This window comes from Argentina anserina, chromosome 1 (genome assembly GCF_933775445.1).
Source record: "Argentina anserina chromosome 1, drPotAnse1.1, whole genome shotgun sequence".
Classification (NCBI taxonomy): Eukaryota; Viridiplantae; Streptophyta; class Magnoliopsida; order Rosales; family Rosaceae; genus Argentina; species Argentina anserina.
Window position 1 is genome coordinate 9906871 of NC_065872.1, and position 18139 is coordinate 9925009.

An 18139-nucleotide genomic window follows, 5' to 3' on the forward strand; every position below is an offset into this window, starting at 1 on the left:
ATTTAAAAGTACCTTTTTACCTCGTAGCTGTAACTGTGAGAGATATATACAAGTATACAACATTACAAAACAATTCCTGAAAGTACTACACCATCAGACTAGTGAATAGAATGTGGTATATACCACGAATACCAATATATATGACTGCACCCAGACTTGTACTTATGCAACTGCAGAAGAGCACATTTATATGTATAAGCTGTTTAGTTCCTAAGTGACCAGATCCATCCTTGTTCTTTGGGAAAAAATTAAGACTGAGAGGCTAACGGCTCCGTTGAGGCGTGCATATATAAGAATTCGTTTGAATAATTTGACCCCTGCCCTTAACAAACCCTAAATCCAGATAGCTTGATCTATAACTATTTCATAAATTTCCGGAAATTAAACTGATCGAGGACAGTTGTATATGCACATTTAACGCATCCAAAATCATTCATTGCTAATATATGTGCTCTAGACATGAAAAACAATTATGCTGTAGGATATGCATATTCACTTAGCTACCAAAGTTTATATGATTACATTTTTCTATTGTAACGTAAACTACATATGAATTAAAACAAAAATTCACTTGAAAGAATAATTCAGAAATTTAGATTGACAGGCTGACTGATCATTGTATACAACATGCTAGAATGTCCGACACGAAAACACTTTTTGGGACTTCAATAGTAAGGCAAACATGCAAACTGAGAGAAACTAAAGCTGTTAAAAGATTGTTGAATTGAATGTCTAGAGTAGAGACTGCAAATTAAGTAAACACATTCTACTGATATCCTCAATCCATGATGGCTTTCTGAAATTCAGGTACCTAAACCCTCATGGTCTAAATATACATATCGACTACACCCAAACCATGTACGTTAATGTTGATATTTCATGGCAAAATAGGTGGACTCGGCAAATGCAGAATCTGATGGCCGCACGCCTTGTTGACAACTATTTTCGTAGTCAGAAACCATCGGAGTTGTTGTACTATAAACCAGGGAGTTTATGTCTCCCCAACTAATTTCACTCTCTGCAGAAGTACTGGTAGTCCCTCCAGTGCTACCATTATTCAAAGTCTTCATTTGATAAAAGCCAGCCAAACCATCATATTGTTGACGAGGTTGGCTGCTGCCGTAAACCAATTCGCTTAGCTCTGCCTCTAGATCACTCTGATGATCAGCAACCCCGTGAAACATGGTCGGACTTGGACTTGGACTTGGACTTGGACCCAATTGAGCATAGTTGGTGTTGGCTACTGGTGAAAACGTAAGCATATTTTCAATACCACAGTTCTGATAGAACTGATCTGATGAGGTAGAGGAGATGTGATCAATCGGCGGATATCTAGGATCTGTGGTGTCAGAAAATCTTCCTCCAAGTTTGATCAGCGTGTTCTTAATGGATGCCTGGTGGTCCTCAAGTGCTTGAGCGTCGTGGATTTGATAACTCATAACTGGCAGTACAGGAAGCTCGGGTGCCCAGTAAGGGTTTACTTGGTTCACAAAGCCAGCAGCAGGAAGATGAAAGTCTGTAGTAATACTTGATCTCTTGATCTCTTGCTTTAGGCTGGCGGCGGCTCTACGATTCTGTGCCTGTTGTTCTTTCCGCTGCTTGCCCAAAAGCTTTTTCTTCAGTCTTGTATTCCAGTAATTCTTAATATCATTATCAGTTCGCCCTGGTAATTGGGCTGCAATGATAGACCACCTACACACATACGTACGTACATAACTTAGAATTACTTGAGTTTTGATCTTTAAAGCAACATAATTTGGATTAGGATAGTGAAACAACAACAACTAGCTAAGGATCTGCAGCCCTCACATCATCAAAATCAAGGCGCCCTATTTGGATAAAGCGTTAACAGGGTATATCATTGAAAATTTAGTATTACCTGCTTCCGATATTGATATAGAGGCTGCAGATGATGTTATCTTCTTCCTCAGAGAACCCACCGTGCTTGATATTGGGCCGGAGATAATTCAACCATCTCAGCCGACAGCTCTTCCCACATCTTTTAAGACCTAACGATCAGAAGTAATGATGATGAGAAGCTGAAATAATAGATTAAATTTGTTAATTATTTAGCAGATTAGATATTTGATCATAGATTGGTACTGACCTATCTTCTGCGGCAAGGCAATCCAGTTGCCACCAGTGCCATGCTTGTCAATGTAAGACTTGAGTTTGGCATCTTCTTCAGGTGACCACGGGCCTTTCTTCACCTTGGTTTTGTCACAGCAAGGAGCTCTCCCCATGGTTTTTTCTTCTCTGGGTTGCTACGTTAGTAATGTCTAATGAGGAGGTTCAAGTAAGCTCAGCTGCCTCTATATATATATATGTATACGATCCACTTTATGATAATGATAACGATAATATTGTTAATAATACATATAAACTATAATGAGAGAGAGAGAGAGAGAGAGAGAGAGAGAGAGAGAGAGAGAGGAATGGGGACATGAAAACAGTGGAAAAGGTCACAGAATTTCAAAAGTTGAAGTGGAAAAACGATTACCAAAATATTTGCGTATACAGGAGAATAATATAAGAGCCAAAATGGAAATGCCAGAACAAGAGACCAGGGTTTTATCTCATTGTCCTTCTTAGTCTGGAATCTGTAAACCACATAAGCCATCCCACCTTGACTCTCTCTCCTCTCTTTCTGCGTGTTAGTGGATGATGATGATGATGAAGACATATGTGACGCAAGTACTAGAAGGTACATCATCTGTAGTTGAATGGTTCCTGATCGAGATTATGTGTCTATGAAGTTTCCTCATAATAATGATCCCCAGTTTTTAACTGGCTTCAATAATACGAGTAAGAACCATTCATCCTTCAGTCATCGTCGTCATAGAGACCGCATCATAACACCAGGGCCTAGTCAGGAAATTATTAATCTCGCTTCCTTTTTTCTAATGCTATCACAGAACAGTACGTACTATGTTCGACAAGTTCAACTCAGAACAACTTGTCCACTACAATTTCAGGAAAACTGCATGAGCAACATATACTAATAATACTATTATCTCACCAACACGTTATTTGCTCGACATAGATGGGGTCGCGTTCGTAACATATCCCCGTAGTGGTATGGCATGCGTGTCACAAATGCATGCACAATTAGAAAGAACAAAAGCAAACAAAAAAACAAAAACAAACTTAAAATCTCAAATGGAGTGTTAATCCCATACTTGTTATACCAAATAATATAGGCTCCTGCCATGCAGTTAGTCTAATTAAATAATTTCTGACATATATAAGAAAATCACAAGATAGATCAGATGTCATGGATCTTTTCATGATCTATAAGTATTATTACATCAGAAAAGATGCGTGTTAGTTGTCTTAGTTTTGATCTATCTGAACCCTAATTTAATTACTCCTCCATCTCCCCGGCATCCTCATCACTATTGACCTAATCTAACATGTAACTAATTAAAGTTTCATATATAATTAAACCAATTAACCTAGCATGGTACGTAAGAGTATTACTCGATCAATATTGTTATAAATTTCATTAAAAGTAAGTTATAGAAGTAGAAATTAATTGAGGAGCTGTCAAGTATAAGTGGACTATACCCGATCGCGAGGTTTAATTTTCGTAATGGTAGGTGACCAAACCACCATTAAGAAGAAATCACCATGAAATTACCGTAGCTTAAGATCGATGAGACTAAGTATCGAGAAGTTTAGATAGCTAAAGCAAGAGATTAAATTAATTAATAGTTCATACTTTTTTTTTGGGTGGAATTAATAGTTCATACTGGACTGGACAACTTTTGAATGAAAATGGTGGCTGCAGCTAATGGTACCAAGACAGATCCATTTTTGGAGCCAAATTGTATTGAAGTCTTGAAGATTTAAGCTAATGGTGTACGTTCTGAATTGTTTAGATTAGCAGCCAGCCAGTAAAGAAGAGGATATATCCCACTGTCACGTCACAAATTAGACCGTCTTGGTTGTCCTTTCTAGGTCTCCGACATTATTACATAGCTTTCCACTTATAAAAGGCAAATTTTTATAAACAGTACAAAAAGTTTAGCTCACTATTACTATTGGGAATTTATGTTTCAAATTATTAACTTTGATACATGAATTTCGAAAACTAGATAAAAACCTATACATGTGGGGATAGACGTCGCTGGTCAGAATAGTTTTAACCAAAACTGAAAGGACAAAACAGTTTTTTAAGAGGCGGATCCAGCCCGATAATTCAGCCCAGAAAAAAAACTCAACATTCTATTAAAAAAAATGAATTAAATAAATCGATTGCACGAGTCTCTCTTAGTATTTCTCAGACGTCTTTCTTCTATTCTTCAGTTCTTCTCTCCACTCAACTACTCTTCTTCTAAATCGTTCAAGCCTATCGCCGCCACTCCCTGCCGCCGAAGGCCCGAAGTTCTCTTTGCTCTCATCTACACTTCTATCATTATACTGTAAAACCCACAAGTTTAGCTCTTCTCCAATTCTCCTCTAAGTTCTTTTGGTAGTATGTTAGAAAATAACCGAATGAGATATTGAGTATTTGACTATTTGAGTTTGTTTGTTAAGAACTAAAGATTATAGGAAATTATGGAATTGTAGTAATATTTAAGTTTAATTGACCTTTAATTATATGAACTTCATATACTCCATTTTGTAAACCTGAATTTTTTTTTGCCTTCGCCAAAGTTGTAGTTCACCCCATAAGTTGAATGCAATGGGCTGAGAAGGGTAAATACCAAAATGTCCCTACAACAATGGAGAATAACATGTGATTGACAGTGTTAGTAACGACATGTATAGATTTTAACTAGATTATTGAAAGTCATGTAAATGATTTGGAACATGAAGCACTGTAATTAATAGTGGGTTATATTTCGTGTACTATTATCAAAATTTTCCCCTTATAAAATGATGGAGTAATGGATCACGTTGTTAAACTAATTTTCTTAAATTAATTTTGAAAGAGGAAAAAGTTAAAATTAAGGAGAGACTTATGCCACATTTATTATATCATTATATTATGTCTGTTCTGAGATCATTATATTATGTCTGTTCTGAGAGAATTACTATTCTACCATTATGTGTGTCTTAGCCTAATATGTTTCCTGTTAGGAGATAGATTAGCATCTCCGTAATAGATTAGGACTCCGAATCTTACAGGATTGTGGTTTTGTAATGCCTATATATAGGCCCCCATATCATTCAACAATACACAATTATTTCATCCTAAAACACGTTATCACACACTTTTCCCTAAAACCCTGAACTTTTAGAGCCCTAGAATTTTTTTTCTCTCCACCGCTCGCCGCCTTAGTCTCCTGCTCGCCGCCGCTGCATACCCCTGCAGCCTCTGCTGACCCATGCAGCCCCTGCACGAAGCCCACGCAGCCCCTGCACGCAACCCACGCAGCCCCTGCAGCCCCGCAGGGTCTCCTCCGCATTCGCTCCGCAAAAATATCTTTTTGCCCCGCAAGTCCCCGCATCAAAGTATTCATAATTGATCCCCCCCCCCGCATATTAACGCAAGACACGGGAACTTCACAAGCAAAATCTTCGCTCAAGAGAAGCTACTCCCGTCTTCTACAAACCTTCAAAGATAAATTTTTCATAAACGTTCCCGCTTTTGAACATATATATATATAACTTATCGGGCGCTATTAGCTTTCTTCATGTCTCTTTTCCGGCCTTCTTATAACGCCGATAAGACCAAAGAGGGATATGATTCCCCTCTTGGTCGACGTTTTTCGTGTGACGGTCCTGGAGGAGTCACGTTATTATTTAAAGGGAAGAAATCGATTTCGTGTGGTTGTCTGAGCACACCGCTGTTTTAGGTGTGATCATGAGAATCGCCGATATGCATCGATTATTTTGTGACCATATACATCACAACCCTTCTAATTTCGGTTACATACTTGAATATTTCAATTATTCAAAACCAATACAACCCTCGTTTCTCATGGATGCGTCGCCATCGCGACTGTTATTTGAATGTTTGAGTTTTCTTAAACTCATGCCTATAAACGATAATCCCAAGGTCTACGTACTCATTTATTTGAGTTGAAATTCATTACTCTGAAGCAATACTATTTGCTGACAAAAGATCCCAAAAATAACGAATTCTATGGGACACACTTAAAGTAATTTAATGAACGTCTATGACGTTGTATTATCAGAGTTAACCTTGATGCTTACTCCACATCCAAGAAACGCATGTCATTTTTGGCACCTGTATCTATTTCATGAGGGAATTTTGGAGATGAAGAAGTAACATTCTTCCATTCTCAAGTAAGCAAACATTTTGAGCATCAGGCTAAGGCTCCGCCAGATCCGATATGTAAGAGTTTGTTGCTACGGACTTTTGATTAGTCAATCTATTTTGACTATGTTTTCTGCTTACTATTTTTCAAGTATGACGTTGGCATTGCCATGTTTCTTGCTCGACTTTAGCTTAAGTCGTCTATTGGAATTGAAAGTTTGGTTGTGTTGTATTAAATATTGGCATATTCAATAAAATTCCTCATCTTTCTTGTTTACAAGATGGACTCGTGAGAATTTTATTTGTCTTGACTTAGCATGCATGGTCAACGTTTGTAACTCACGTGGTTTTTAAATTGGCCGCTTTTAGGTTACATGGGACCCCAATAGTACTACATTGTGTTTTTAGATCTTAAAATTTGGAAAACGGACCTCGGAATGTTTCCCCTGTTACTATTTCGGCGTTTCTGGAATGTTTTCCGGCGTTTTGCCGGCATATTCGCCGCCTTCCGGCCATTTTCCGGCGTTTTCGGCACCACCATCCGGTTCCTGCCGGCGTCCCCTATTGGACCTGAAGTTCTGGCGTCCATACCGGCCACCTCTGGCCGCCGCCGCTGGCTTTCCGGCGATTGGTGCCGCCATTTTCCGGCAAGTTTTTTCGACGATTTTTTCGTCGTTTCTCGTCATATTTTCAGCAGTCTTTGCTACCACGTTTTCCTAGTCCAAATTTCACCCGGTTTTAAGTTATTTTGACATGGTTTTCCGGTTAATTTTTCGGTTTTCTCCAAGTCGTTTCATAGCTCAAATGATTTTATTATTATTGGTGACCACCCGCACCAAATGGATGGTTTTCCACCCAAATTGTTTGATATTCAACTGCTCCAATATCATGTTTTTCCAACTCTTAAGTTGAAGAATGTAGTTCTATTGCCATGTGATACACTCGATGGGATTGCACATTTATTTCAATCCCCCCTCTTACAATATCATACGACGTATTATCTAGAGAAGTTCACCGCATCATTCACTCTCTTAATTTTATTTTGAGCATGTCCCGCCATGAAAATCGAGTGTCTTGCTAATTGCTTAACCACCCACAATGTCCTACGGCGCAGGTAGTTATTTTACGGATCTCGTGCGAAGATGTTTTATATCTTTGTGCCTTGCTAAGTTTCAAAGGCCTTACATGCCAGTGATGAATTTTCATCTTGATATTTGTGTTAAGAATAGAGAGGAATAAATCTGTCAGATTTCATTGATAGTAGCTTTTTCAACCTTAGACAATAGCTTTGTTAGGCTGTGGACATATCTTTGCTTGCATGCAGCAGTAGCTTTATGTAACTCAAGATTCTTTGAATCATGGGTTCAGTTTTGCTGTCTCCTCGGTTTTGACATGATCATTTTGGTCATTTTGAACGAGATATGATGATTCGAGTTCTTTGAAATTCACATGATCATCTATTTTTCATGTTCACGAAGTGATTGGAGGATCGCCTCACCCGTGCTCCACACGGTGAGGCCGTGCCTATCAATGCCATGCACGGTGAGGCCGAGCCTACCCATCTCGGCGGCTCCATGGCATTCAGACCGTCGGTGGCGGCATCCCCTCCTTCACAGGAGCTTGTGATGCCTCCTGTGTTTTCTAATGCCTCCATGAAAATCTCTGATGCTCATCGCTCATTTTGCAAAGCTTGTTCTTTTGCTAGATTTCAAGGAAATCCTTATTTGCTAAGGCTCCAACTGAGAACATTACATTCTTACTTATTTGCTAAGTATTTAAGGTGACATTAGTGGACCCTATCCAACCGAATGTGGACATTTTTCGGTATTTGTATGGTATAGGTTAAGAGCATCGACGCGTTGGTCACACGTCGCTTTGCTTTCCACAAGGAAGGCTGCATTTGCTAAGTTTTTAGCTATGATCATCATACTAAGGCTCACCACCCTTCCCATCCTTTCAAATCTATTTGATTGGATACCGTTGGAGAGTTCACCTCCACGACTTTGATGATTTCGTTTTATCATTATCATCATTATCATCATCACTTTCTTCATCATTATTATCATCATTATTATTATTCTTCATCATTATCATCATCACTTTCTTCTTCTTCTTCACTCTCTTCTTCACTTTCTTCTTCTTCTTCTTCTTCTTCACTCTCTTCTTCACTTTCTTCTTCTTCTTCTTCTTCTTCTTCACTCTCTTCTTCACTTTCTTCATCTTCTTCTTCACTTTCTTCCTCTTCTTCGCCCATGCCGACATCATCGTCATCCCCCACTTCTTCATCTTGAACAAGAAAACCCAAATCAATGGTAAAACCAGCAATCAGACTGTGTCCCGTGAATGCTTCTATTGTAGGTTCTTGATAGGGTTCTTCAATATTATTTCCTATTAGAGGTCTCATCTCCTCATATATTGCAAGTGTACTTGCATTATAGACATTTCTGTGTGACATCTCATTGACGACCTTCCAAGTCTCACCGGCCTTCATATCTTCTAGGTAGAAAACTTGTTTTGCTTGTGTCGCTAGAATAAAAGGGTCATCATCATACCAACTGGTGGATGTATCCACCGATAACAAGCCGTGATCCAGCTTAGTGCTCCCATCATCATTAGGGTCAGTGTCAAACCATTTACACTTGAACAAGACAACCGACATGCCGTTTGTATACAGTAGTTCGACAACGTATTCAAGAATCCCATAGAACTTCCCATTAATTGTCTCATACATGACCCCACTGTTCTGAGTTTGCAAGTATTGATCTTTTCGCCAAGATACGAACTTGACGCCGTTCACATAACATGTTGCATAAATATGGTGTGCTTGGGGTCTTTGAGCCAATTTGAGCACCTCCGGATCGTAGGCATCATCTTTATTTTTTCTAAGACGATCAATCTGTAAGATTGAAAACGTTAGTGCAATTAAATTGTACAACTTAAGTTATATTAAGAGGAAGAAGCTTTTATGCATACCCATCTAACGAAATACGGCTGAAAATGCTTCTTACGATCGGCATCACTGTTGTTTTTATTACGTGCCTTATACATACGTTTATGCTCTTCGACATAGTAAGATACTTCTTCACATTCTTCTAAAACAGTCCAGTGAGCCACATCAATATCTTGTTCCCCCATTCTTTTATGACGTATGAGCTTATCCGGCCGCACAAGTTCAAAAACAACAGAAAGATTGTATTGTGCTGCCTTCGGGATGCCTGCATCTTCTAGAGATCCCACATTACGAATGTATAAATTGCAGTAGGTCACACACTCTTGTGCAATGTATCGCTCAGAAATACAACCCTCTGGATAACGCATATTGTTCACTGATTTTTTATAGTCCCCTAGTTGTCTGTAAAAGGAAATATACATAGGTTATTTCAAAGGTATATATAATGCTTTATATATATGTTGTTAATGAAAAATTAATTTTGTACCTTTCCATGGGGAACATCCAGTTAAAATGTACTGGACCGGTTAGCAACACTTGTTCAGGAAGGTGAACCATGAGATGAACCATGATGGTAAACAGATGAGGAGGAAAAATCATTTCAAACTGACATAGAATAATGACTATCTCATCTTTCATTTGTCGGACTACCTCCTTTTTTAACTCTCTAGCACATAATTTTTGAAACCATCTTGACAGTGCTACTAAAGGCCTGACAACGTGCTAAGGTAAGAACGGTTGTATAACCACTGGAAGAAGACGTTGGAGCATTACATGGCAATCATGGGTCTTTAAACCATGAAACTTCTTCTCATGGAGATTAACCTTATTCCTTAAACTTCCCGCATAACTATGAGGATACTTAACATCACGAAACCATTCAAATATCTCAACTCTGTGTTCCGGCCTGACAGTGAATGATGCAGGAGGAAGTTCTCCACTGTTTCTTTCCCACTGACTTCTTCGCACCCCTCTTTTTTTCAAAGCAGCTCGAGCTTTTGGACCGTCCTTCGACTTTTCTTCAATACCTAGAATGGTTGCAATGATGGTGTCCCAAACGTTTTTCTCAATGTGCATGACATCTAGGCAGTATCTCACAATAATAAATCTCCAATAAGGCAACCTCCAAAACTCGCAAATGTGTGTCCAACATATTATGTTTCTTCGATTATAAGGGACCTTGAAGTCCTCGTGTAAGCTAAGCACAAAGTAATCATGAGCGTTTATTTTTGCCTAAATTTCCTCACCAGACAGAGTAGAGGGTCTTGGCCTAAATTCACTGAACCCATTAAATGTGTGGCCAGCAGATCGCCAATGGTGGTCTTGGGGTAGCCATCTGCGGTGACCCTCATATACCATCCTCCCACATATGTGTTCTGAGCAAACATCATCCAAATAAATAGGACACGCCTTATACCCATGGGTACATGAGCCTGCCAACATTCCTAAACCTGGAAAGTCACTGATTGTCCACAAAACTGCTGCTTTCATCATAAAAGTGGATCCGTCATACCGATCAAAAGTATGGACTCCATGCGTGAATAATGTTATGAGCTCGTCGATCAATGGCTCCATAAACACACTAAGACATTTTCCTGGAGACTTAGGACCTGGAATCAACAAAGCCAGCATATTAAATTTCTTCTTCATACACATTGATGGAGGCAAATTATACGGTATCACAACAACAGGCCACGTGCTATGCAAGGTTCCCATTGTTCCAAAAGGATTGAAACCGTCTGTTGCAAGTCCAAGACGCACATTTCGAGTGTCGTGGGCAAAACCAGGAAATGATCTATCAAAATGTTGCCATGCCTCTCCATCTGCCGGGTGTTTGAGAGAGTCATCATCATCTACACGCCTCTCTCCATGCCACCTCATTGCCTTTGCAGTGTGCGGCGACATGTACAAACGCTTCAACCTTTTGGTCAGAGGGAAGTAACGGATCACTTTCCGGGCAATTTTAGTGTTCTTCCTACCTTCTTCATGTGGCATCCATCTTGGATTTAGGCATTTAGGACAATAATGAAGACTTTTGTTATCTTTGTAAAACAACACACAATTATACTCACATGCATCAATTGTTTCATAACCCAAACCGATATCTTTCAAGATCTTTTTAATCCTTTGCATATTAAGGGGAAAAATGTGTCCAGGAGGAAGCAAGTCTTTGATATAAGTACATATGTCGTTAATACTTTTGTCAGACAATCCATTATCTACTTTCAATTGCATTGCTTTTAAGACGGCACTCAAAACTGTCTTAGTGCTGCCATCATACAATGGGGTCTGGGCTTCCTGTAAAAGCCTATCATACTTTTCATAATCATCATCTACAACATCACTGAACGTAGGCTCACCATCAGTAGTCGGGTCATCTACTGCATGAGGATCATATCCGGGGTAATACGGGAAAGAATCATGAATAAGCTCTGTGATTGGGTTCATGGAAGGACCGACATCACCACTAGAAGATGCCCTTTGCTGAATGTATCGCCTTCGAAGCTCACTCATGCTTGCTTCATTTGAAACTTCACCGTGATGGTCCCATACTGTATAAGTGCTCATTATACCCCTACAAGACAAGTGTGCATACAAGTTGTGTTCTGTCACCATTTTGTGGTTACAACAATCTACGCACGGGCAACGATAGTAGACATTCCCATTATTGTTCTTACGAGCCCAGTTCACAAAAAGATATATCCCATCAAGGTATCTGTTATCACTTCTATGGTATTGCATCCAACTCTTGTCTGGAATATCTGTCATAACTGAAATAGTAAATGTTCATTAAGTTAGTAAAAATATACAATACATGCACGTAATATACTTATTCTTATTGCTCTTCTTCGCCTTATGCCTTCGGTTAGGGTCCTATCCCATTTAGGAGAACACTTCCTTTGTTAAGATTCTTGCTTTCATGAGTTTCAATTTTGGTTTTGAAAAAATTTCGGCAGCATCTCCCTACAGTTCCCCAAGTGCACAAATATCTAAACCTAGTTTGCACTTGAGGAACAATATAGGGAGATCCTGTCGAAATCAATATCCAAAACTAAAAATGAAATCACATGAAGTGCAAGGTCGCTCAACAAAGTCATGTTCTCCCAAACTGTCCAAAAATGAGACAATTCAAGAATCAAATGCCGTACAAGTGATTCTCGAACGGGAATTCTAAGTTAAAAGCAACCGGTGAATTATTGCAAGAGTTCACTCTTACACACATTCAACCGGATAATAAACACATACTTAGTAAATAAATTAAAATAAAAAAATTCATGAATAAAGCATATATTTGATTTTCACATTCACTAATTCTATATGCAAAAACTATTATGCACTAAATTAATCTATACATATAACTTGGACAAAACCAAAATCAACACTACATACATATATTCAGTGATGAATAAAATACTGATTTTATCATAAATTGAGTAAATTAATACTAAACTCTTAAACACTAAATTGAAGCTCTAAAATGAACCAAATTCAAGCTCTAAAATCCTAATTCAAGGTCTAAAATTGGGTAATATCCTAACACTAAACTCTACAATAAACCTCCAATTGCATGAGTACATTAAAACTAAACTATAAAACACTAAATTCATGCTCAAATAAACACAAAATATGGTAAAAAAAGATGAAGAAATGATATAGAGTTCATGCTAACCTCACAAATCAATGAGAAGAGAGCTAGAAGAAGGTTTACACCACTTACTTCAAATTTTCTCCCAAATCTCTTCAAAATCGCAGCTACAGCATCATTTTTCAATTTCAGATCCAGTTTATGTTTGTCTTTAAGGCCAACTGCCTAAATAGATTTAAAAACTTTAAAGCGACGGAATAAATCAATGTTCGTCTCAAGAGAGTTTAAGCGACGGCAGTGTTCACTGTCCGTCGCTCCAGATCGTTTTGTGCGACAGACTATCTTCCTTAAGTGACGAACTCAGTTATCTATCGCTTAAAGTGTTTTGGGCGACGGACGTTGTCCAATGTCGTCAGATGTCGTCGCTCATTGCAAACTCTTGTTTTGAGTTGTTATGCAATCTTGTTTCCTAAGATCTAAGTTTGGCTAAGTATAGCATGTATGATCTAAGGATGTGTGGCTAGATTAATGATTAATCATTGGCCAAAGAGTACATTTGAGAAGCATGTAATAAACGTTGTATACGTTGTTTTTTGTACTCCATGATTATGACACTAATCAGGAGGAGTTGTTTCGTAGACTTCAGGGGGAGTCTACCTCTCATGATGCTATCAAATGTAGACGGTGCGTTGTGCTCTTTTTCCCTTCGATCAAGCTTTTGTTTTTACCCAAGAGGTTTTTATTTTGCTTGACAAGATTTTTACCGAGGCAACGATGTGTGCACCATGCAACCTAGGCATGCAACACAAGGGGGAGTGTTGCGGGAGAATTACTATTATACCCTTATGTGTGTCTTAGCCTAATAGGTTTCCTGTTAGGAGATAGATTAGCATCTCCGTAATAGATTAGGACTCCGAATCTTACGGGATTGTGATTTTGTAATGCCTATATATAGGCTCCCATATCATTCAATAATACACAATTATTTCATCCTAAAACAATGTCGACTTAATAATTATTATCTTTTGTTATTCCCAAAAAAATGTTTCTCTTCCTCCTAACTATATTAGGGTTTAGTTGGCAGCGTAATCTTCCGAAAATATTCCCAAAATCGACCTGTGACGGTGAAACCACGAGCCTGGTGACTATATCTAGTCCTTCTTATGTCTTTGTTGTGTTTAAAGGTGTTGATGGTGCCTTCTTCATGCCTTGGGGCTGTTTGGCCTCGCTATCCTTTTGTGGGTGGTGGCGACCGCTAGTGAAGGGTGGCGGTGCAATTCGATTTGACTAGATCCCTTTTCTGGTTTTTATGATGCTACATGGGAGGTTGGTGGCGGCGAAGATGTTTGGCCGGGTTTGGGCTCGGACAAGCTTTAGCTTTTCCTTAGGGGCAGCCGCGTGTTTGATGACCGTGGTGGTGTTATTCTCGATCCAAGCTTTGGGTTGGTGAAACCTCATTTTCTTAGACGAGGGGATCTTGTGTGGTGTCCTAATTCGGCATTTTGGCGACCTGGTCTGATCTGGGGCTCAAGGTCGATTGGGTTTTTTGATTCTTTTTTGGTTTGGATGGTGACGATGGTATTTGATCATAATCCGTGGGTGTACAATGAGACTCTTTTGTGGTTTGTCAGTGGTGATGATGATGGTGGTAGCTTCAGGACTACCATAGTTAACAAGCCCATTCGGCAGGTGTTGGTTAGAGATGGTCAAACTCGGCTTCCGACGACTGAAACTAGGGTTTGGTCTTGGTGGGCTTCCTTCCTTTCTGGGCCTATGATTGTAAGCTGGTTTTGGGCCGGTTTTACTAAGGGTTGTTGGGCACTTTGAAAATGGGCTTCTTTTCGAGTTGCAAGGATTTACTGGGCCGACAAGATGTTTTGGCTATTCTGGATACTATTCCTTCCTCCTTCCTTTTCTAAGGGAGGTGGAATTTTTCGGTTTTTCTTTTAAGGAATCGATCACGGTACTTAGGGGATATGGTTGCAACATTTATTCTTGCATGACTTCGAACCTAAAAATAAAATGTCAACTTCATTAATTTAATAAATAACTAATATGTATATATATAGATATATATCTATCCAAGCACAATCGTAGAGAGAGCTTGAGCCGCTGCACGTGAGAGTGCAATGTCCAGTCCGACGATCCACCTTCTTGGCAGCGCCGTCGATGATAGAAAATGGTCCTAGTGGCCATAGATGACAGGTTCGGTCGAAGGTAGTCTTATGGGGAGACGGAGTTGTTCCTATTGTCTGGTGGTTATGTCGGGGTGAGGCTACGATGGGCGGCCGGGAAGGGGCACAACCCATGCTCATTTGGCAGGTGAATCTGGTGCTTTTCAATGCTAGAACGAAGCTGGTGTTGCTAGATCAGAAGTCGCTTGATGGTGATGGAATTCTGGTGGCATCGTTTGGTTCTTCTCAGATCAAATCGAACCGGTTGGTTCCGATAGTGTCTGAGTGCTCCCGATATGCTTCAAGGAAGGGCATAGATGGCTACCGGCGAGATGGGTGCGGGGGAATGTGGCGTGATTGTGGCTATCAGGGGTAAGATGGTTCAGGCAGGATGACATCGGTTTCTCTACCAGCTGTTTCTTAGATTTGGACTTGGTAATAATTGGGCTTGGATTTTGACTATGGCCCAAATTTATATTTATTATTGCTTTTTAGTTTTTGTTTTATGTGGCTTTATGCCATCAATAATGCTATGTCACTTTTTGGTATAGGGTAAAGGGATTTGGGTCGGAATATGCACCTTGTGTGCCTTAGTTGTCCTAGGTAGGTGTCGCATTCTTTGCTTAGTCAAATGGTTGCAATCTCCTATCGGCAAGATGAAACTAAGTGTCGTGAGATTTATTTTCCTACAACAACATAGTAGGAACGCTGGTTTATTAGACATTAGGATATGTGCTCGTGTTGCATATCTAGTAATCTTTCCATTATGTCACCGCTGTGACAAAACTAATAAAGTAGCCATTAGAGTAGTACTCATTGCTAGTTGATGCTTTGTTGAGTATTTGTTTGTAAGGATCTCTGATATCATTTCAGATCTTTTTAATTAGGGATTTAGCCTTCACGTCCCCCTTATATTCGACGGTTTTATCAATAAAGGTTTGAGGGTAGCCGCATCGGCCCTTTATTTCACAAAAAAAAAAAGATATATATCCATATAATTATTACGTCCCAAAGTTGTAATACTTACCGAACCATGTTAGAACTAATCTCAATCATTTAATTTTTACAAATTAGTGATAACTAACCGTCTTTATATAACTAATTAACATATCCGAAGACCGATGTTCTCAAGGTGTAAAATGTTACCATTTATACTTGATTAAAAAAACCTTGTTAAATGTATTCATATATATATATATATAAGTACTGCATTATTGGGTTTAACTCTAATTTTCTCTATATATAATTGAAAGGCAATTATATGCCCGAATTTAGTTTCTGAAGATGAATCTACATTAAGAATAAGAACAACAGTAAAATGGACATCGATAAAGATAAATACTACCATCTGACTTGACTAGGTATGAATGGCCGAATGGGTAAGAAGTCAATGGTGTGCTTCCACAAAATGTGTGTTGAATTTTACAAAGTTTTGACGTCTTTTTTTTTTTTTTAAACCTGTTATCTTGTCGCATACATATTTTAATGGCCTCACAGGCTCACACTCTCACCGATTCCATAGAGTTTTTTTGATAGATAAAAAATGATCTTCAAGTTTCTACGAAAAATATTGTAAATAGGTTGTGTGAACTTTGAAGGAAGTATACCACTATCTATTCTAGCTAGAGAAGGAAATGGTCTTCTTCCTAATTGATAGGCCAGTTAGTATGGTTTTTGAAATTAACTTCTCTTCTAATTGTGTGGGTAGTAGTTTGAAAGATTTTCCCAAGACTGCAATATTCAGGGCCCCTTACAGCTCAAAAGCCACTTTCTTCTCCAGGCATTTTCTAACTCATATCCTTTGTATTACGTTGACACTAGTGGGAAAACGCAACTGTTCTTCATGTAAGCCAATTACCTATCATATAATTTATTGTAAGCTTATTAGTAATTCTGCAAATCACGGTCAAGTATTATAAACCTTTTTACAGAAGACAACGGAAGGATTGCCACGATATGTCTTAAACCCTAATTAGTATATTGTTTTAATATATATCATTTTCCATCAATTAAGCCATCGATACTGATCAATTTGGCATACCTTATATGTGGAACCATATGCAGTTACCCAATATTGCATAGGCGTAACATGGCGCTACATACGTAGGCATGCCGGCAGGGAAGGCTTGAAGACATCTTATTTGACAGACTAGCTTCAAGAAATTATAGAACATAAATGAGATTGACGTATCTATTATTGCTTTGAAATTTTTGTCGGGAAGAGTTCTCTCAAGTAGAATTTGCTTCCTTCGAAAGTGATTGGAAGTTTCCCTCACCTGAGAATTGCAGTAAGAACAAGACTACTTGCACAAGGTTCTAACCTATTTTGAGTATCTACCCTTGTTTACTTTGCTTCTAGATATATTCTTCCTTGTGTTGTTGTACCTTGTTTAGTCAACTGAAATTTCATTGCAGTCCAGGTCCAGACCAGACGCCATGCATATGCCCGATTTCAAAGACTTTGATTTGTTTATATCTGATGAATCCATATATCCTAAAATTTGGTTAAGATGAAGACGACAAGCGTCTTCGGAAAAACCTGATAATGATGTTGAGACTTGAGACTTGAGATCTATATATGAACATCTAGAAACAGAGTTGTATGAATATGATCAATCATCTAGATTGAACTCACATTCTGATTAATTAACCCAGAAAATGGAAGGCACGCGCGCATTTATATTTTTTCAACAAGCTAGCAAAGTTTAGAAATTAAACACACATACACACGCTTTTCAATTTCTTCACCCTTTCAAAATAATGCTTGGGGTTCGATCTCTTATATAGTTTGATACGATAAATTTTAAAGCGAAAATGATCGTTAAATTTCTAGCGAAGTTCATCTCTTATATGTAGCATCTACAATTACATCATAAGTTTATTTCAGATCATTCTTCCTCGACCAGTAAGTCAAAATGAAAATATAGCCAATCTGAAGCTAACTTACAATGCTCGATCGGTTCATAAAGCTTGAGAGGGCTCTTCTTTAAAGCTAACTTAAAATAAATCTTTCTTTTAGAAAAGGAATTCCGCTTGAGCAACTATATATTACATCACTGACTAAGTCTGAGTGAGACAGCCGTCGACATTTATATATATATATATATATATATAGCTTTTCAGGTAAGGAGGTCTTTATCTTAGCTTAAAGTACGGATTTTTATTTTTGACCAACTTTTCGATCGATTTTTCACATCTCC

General features: G+C 38.6%; 2 protein-coding genes across 2 annotated transcripts; both read right to left on the reverse strand.

The window, feature by feature from the left end:
- Positions 1 to 687: 687 nt before the first annotated feature.
- Positions 688 to 2261, reverse strand: LOC126788185 (transcription factor RAX3-like). Its single transcript, XM_050514161.1, has 3 exons — positions 2108 to 2261; positions 1880 to 2009; positions 688 to 1692 (listed from the first exon to the last, which is right to left on the reverse strand). Exons 1-3 carry the CDS (start codon positions 2241 to 2243, stop codon positions 864 to 866), a joined length of 1095 nt encoding a protein of 364 aa, XP_050370118.1. The 5' UTR covers positions 2244 to 2261; the 3' UTR covers positions 688 to 863.
- An 8151-nt stretch (positions 2262 to 10412) lies between these two features.
- On the reverse strand, positions 10413 to 11948 carry LOC126801509 (uncharacterized). The gene has a single exon (XM_050528885.1). It carries the CDS (start codon positions 11946 to 11948, stop codon positions 10413 to 10415), a length of 1536 nt encoding a protein of 511 aa, XP_050384842.1.
- Between the last annotated feature and the right edge of the window lie 6191 nt (positions 11949 to 18139).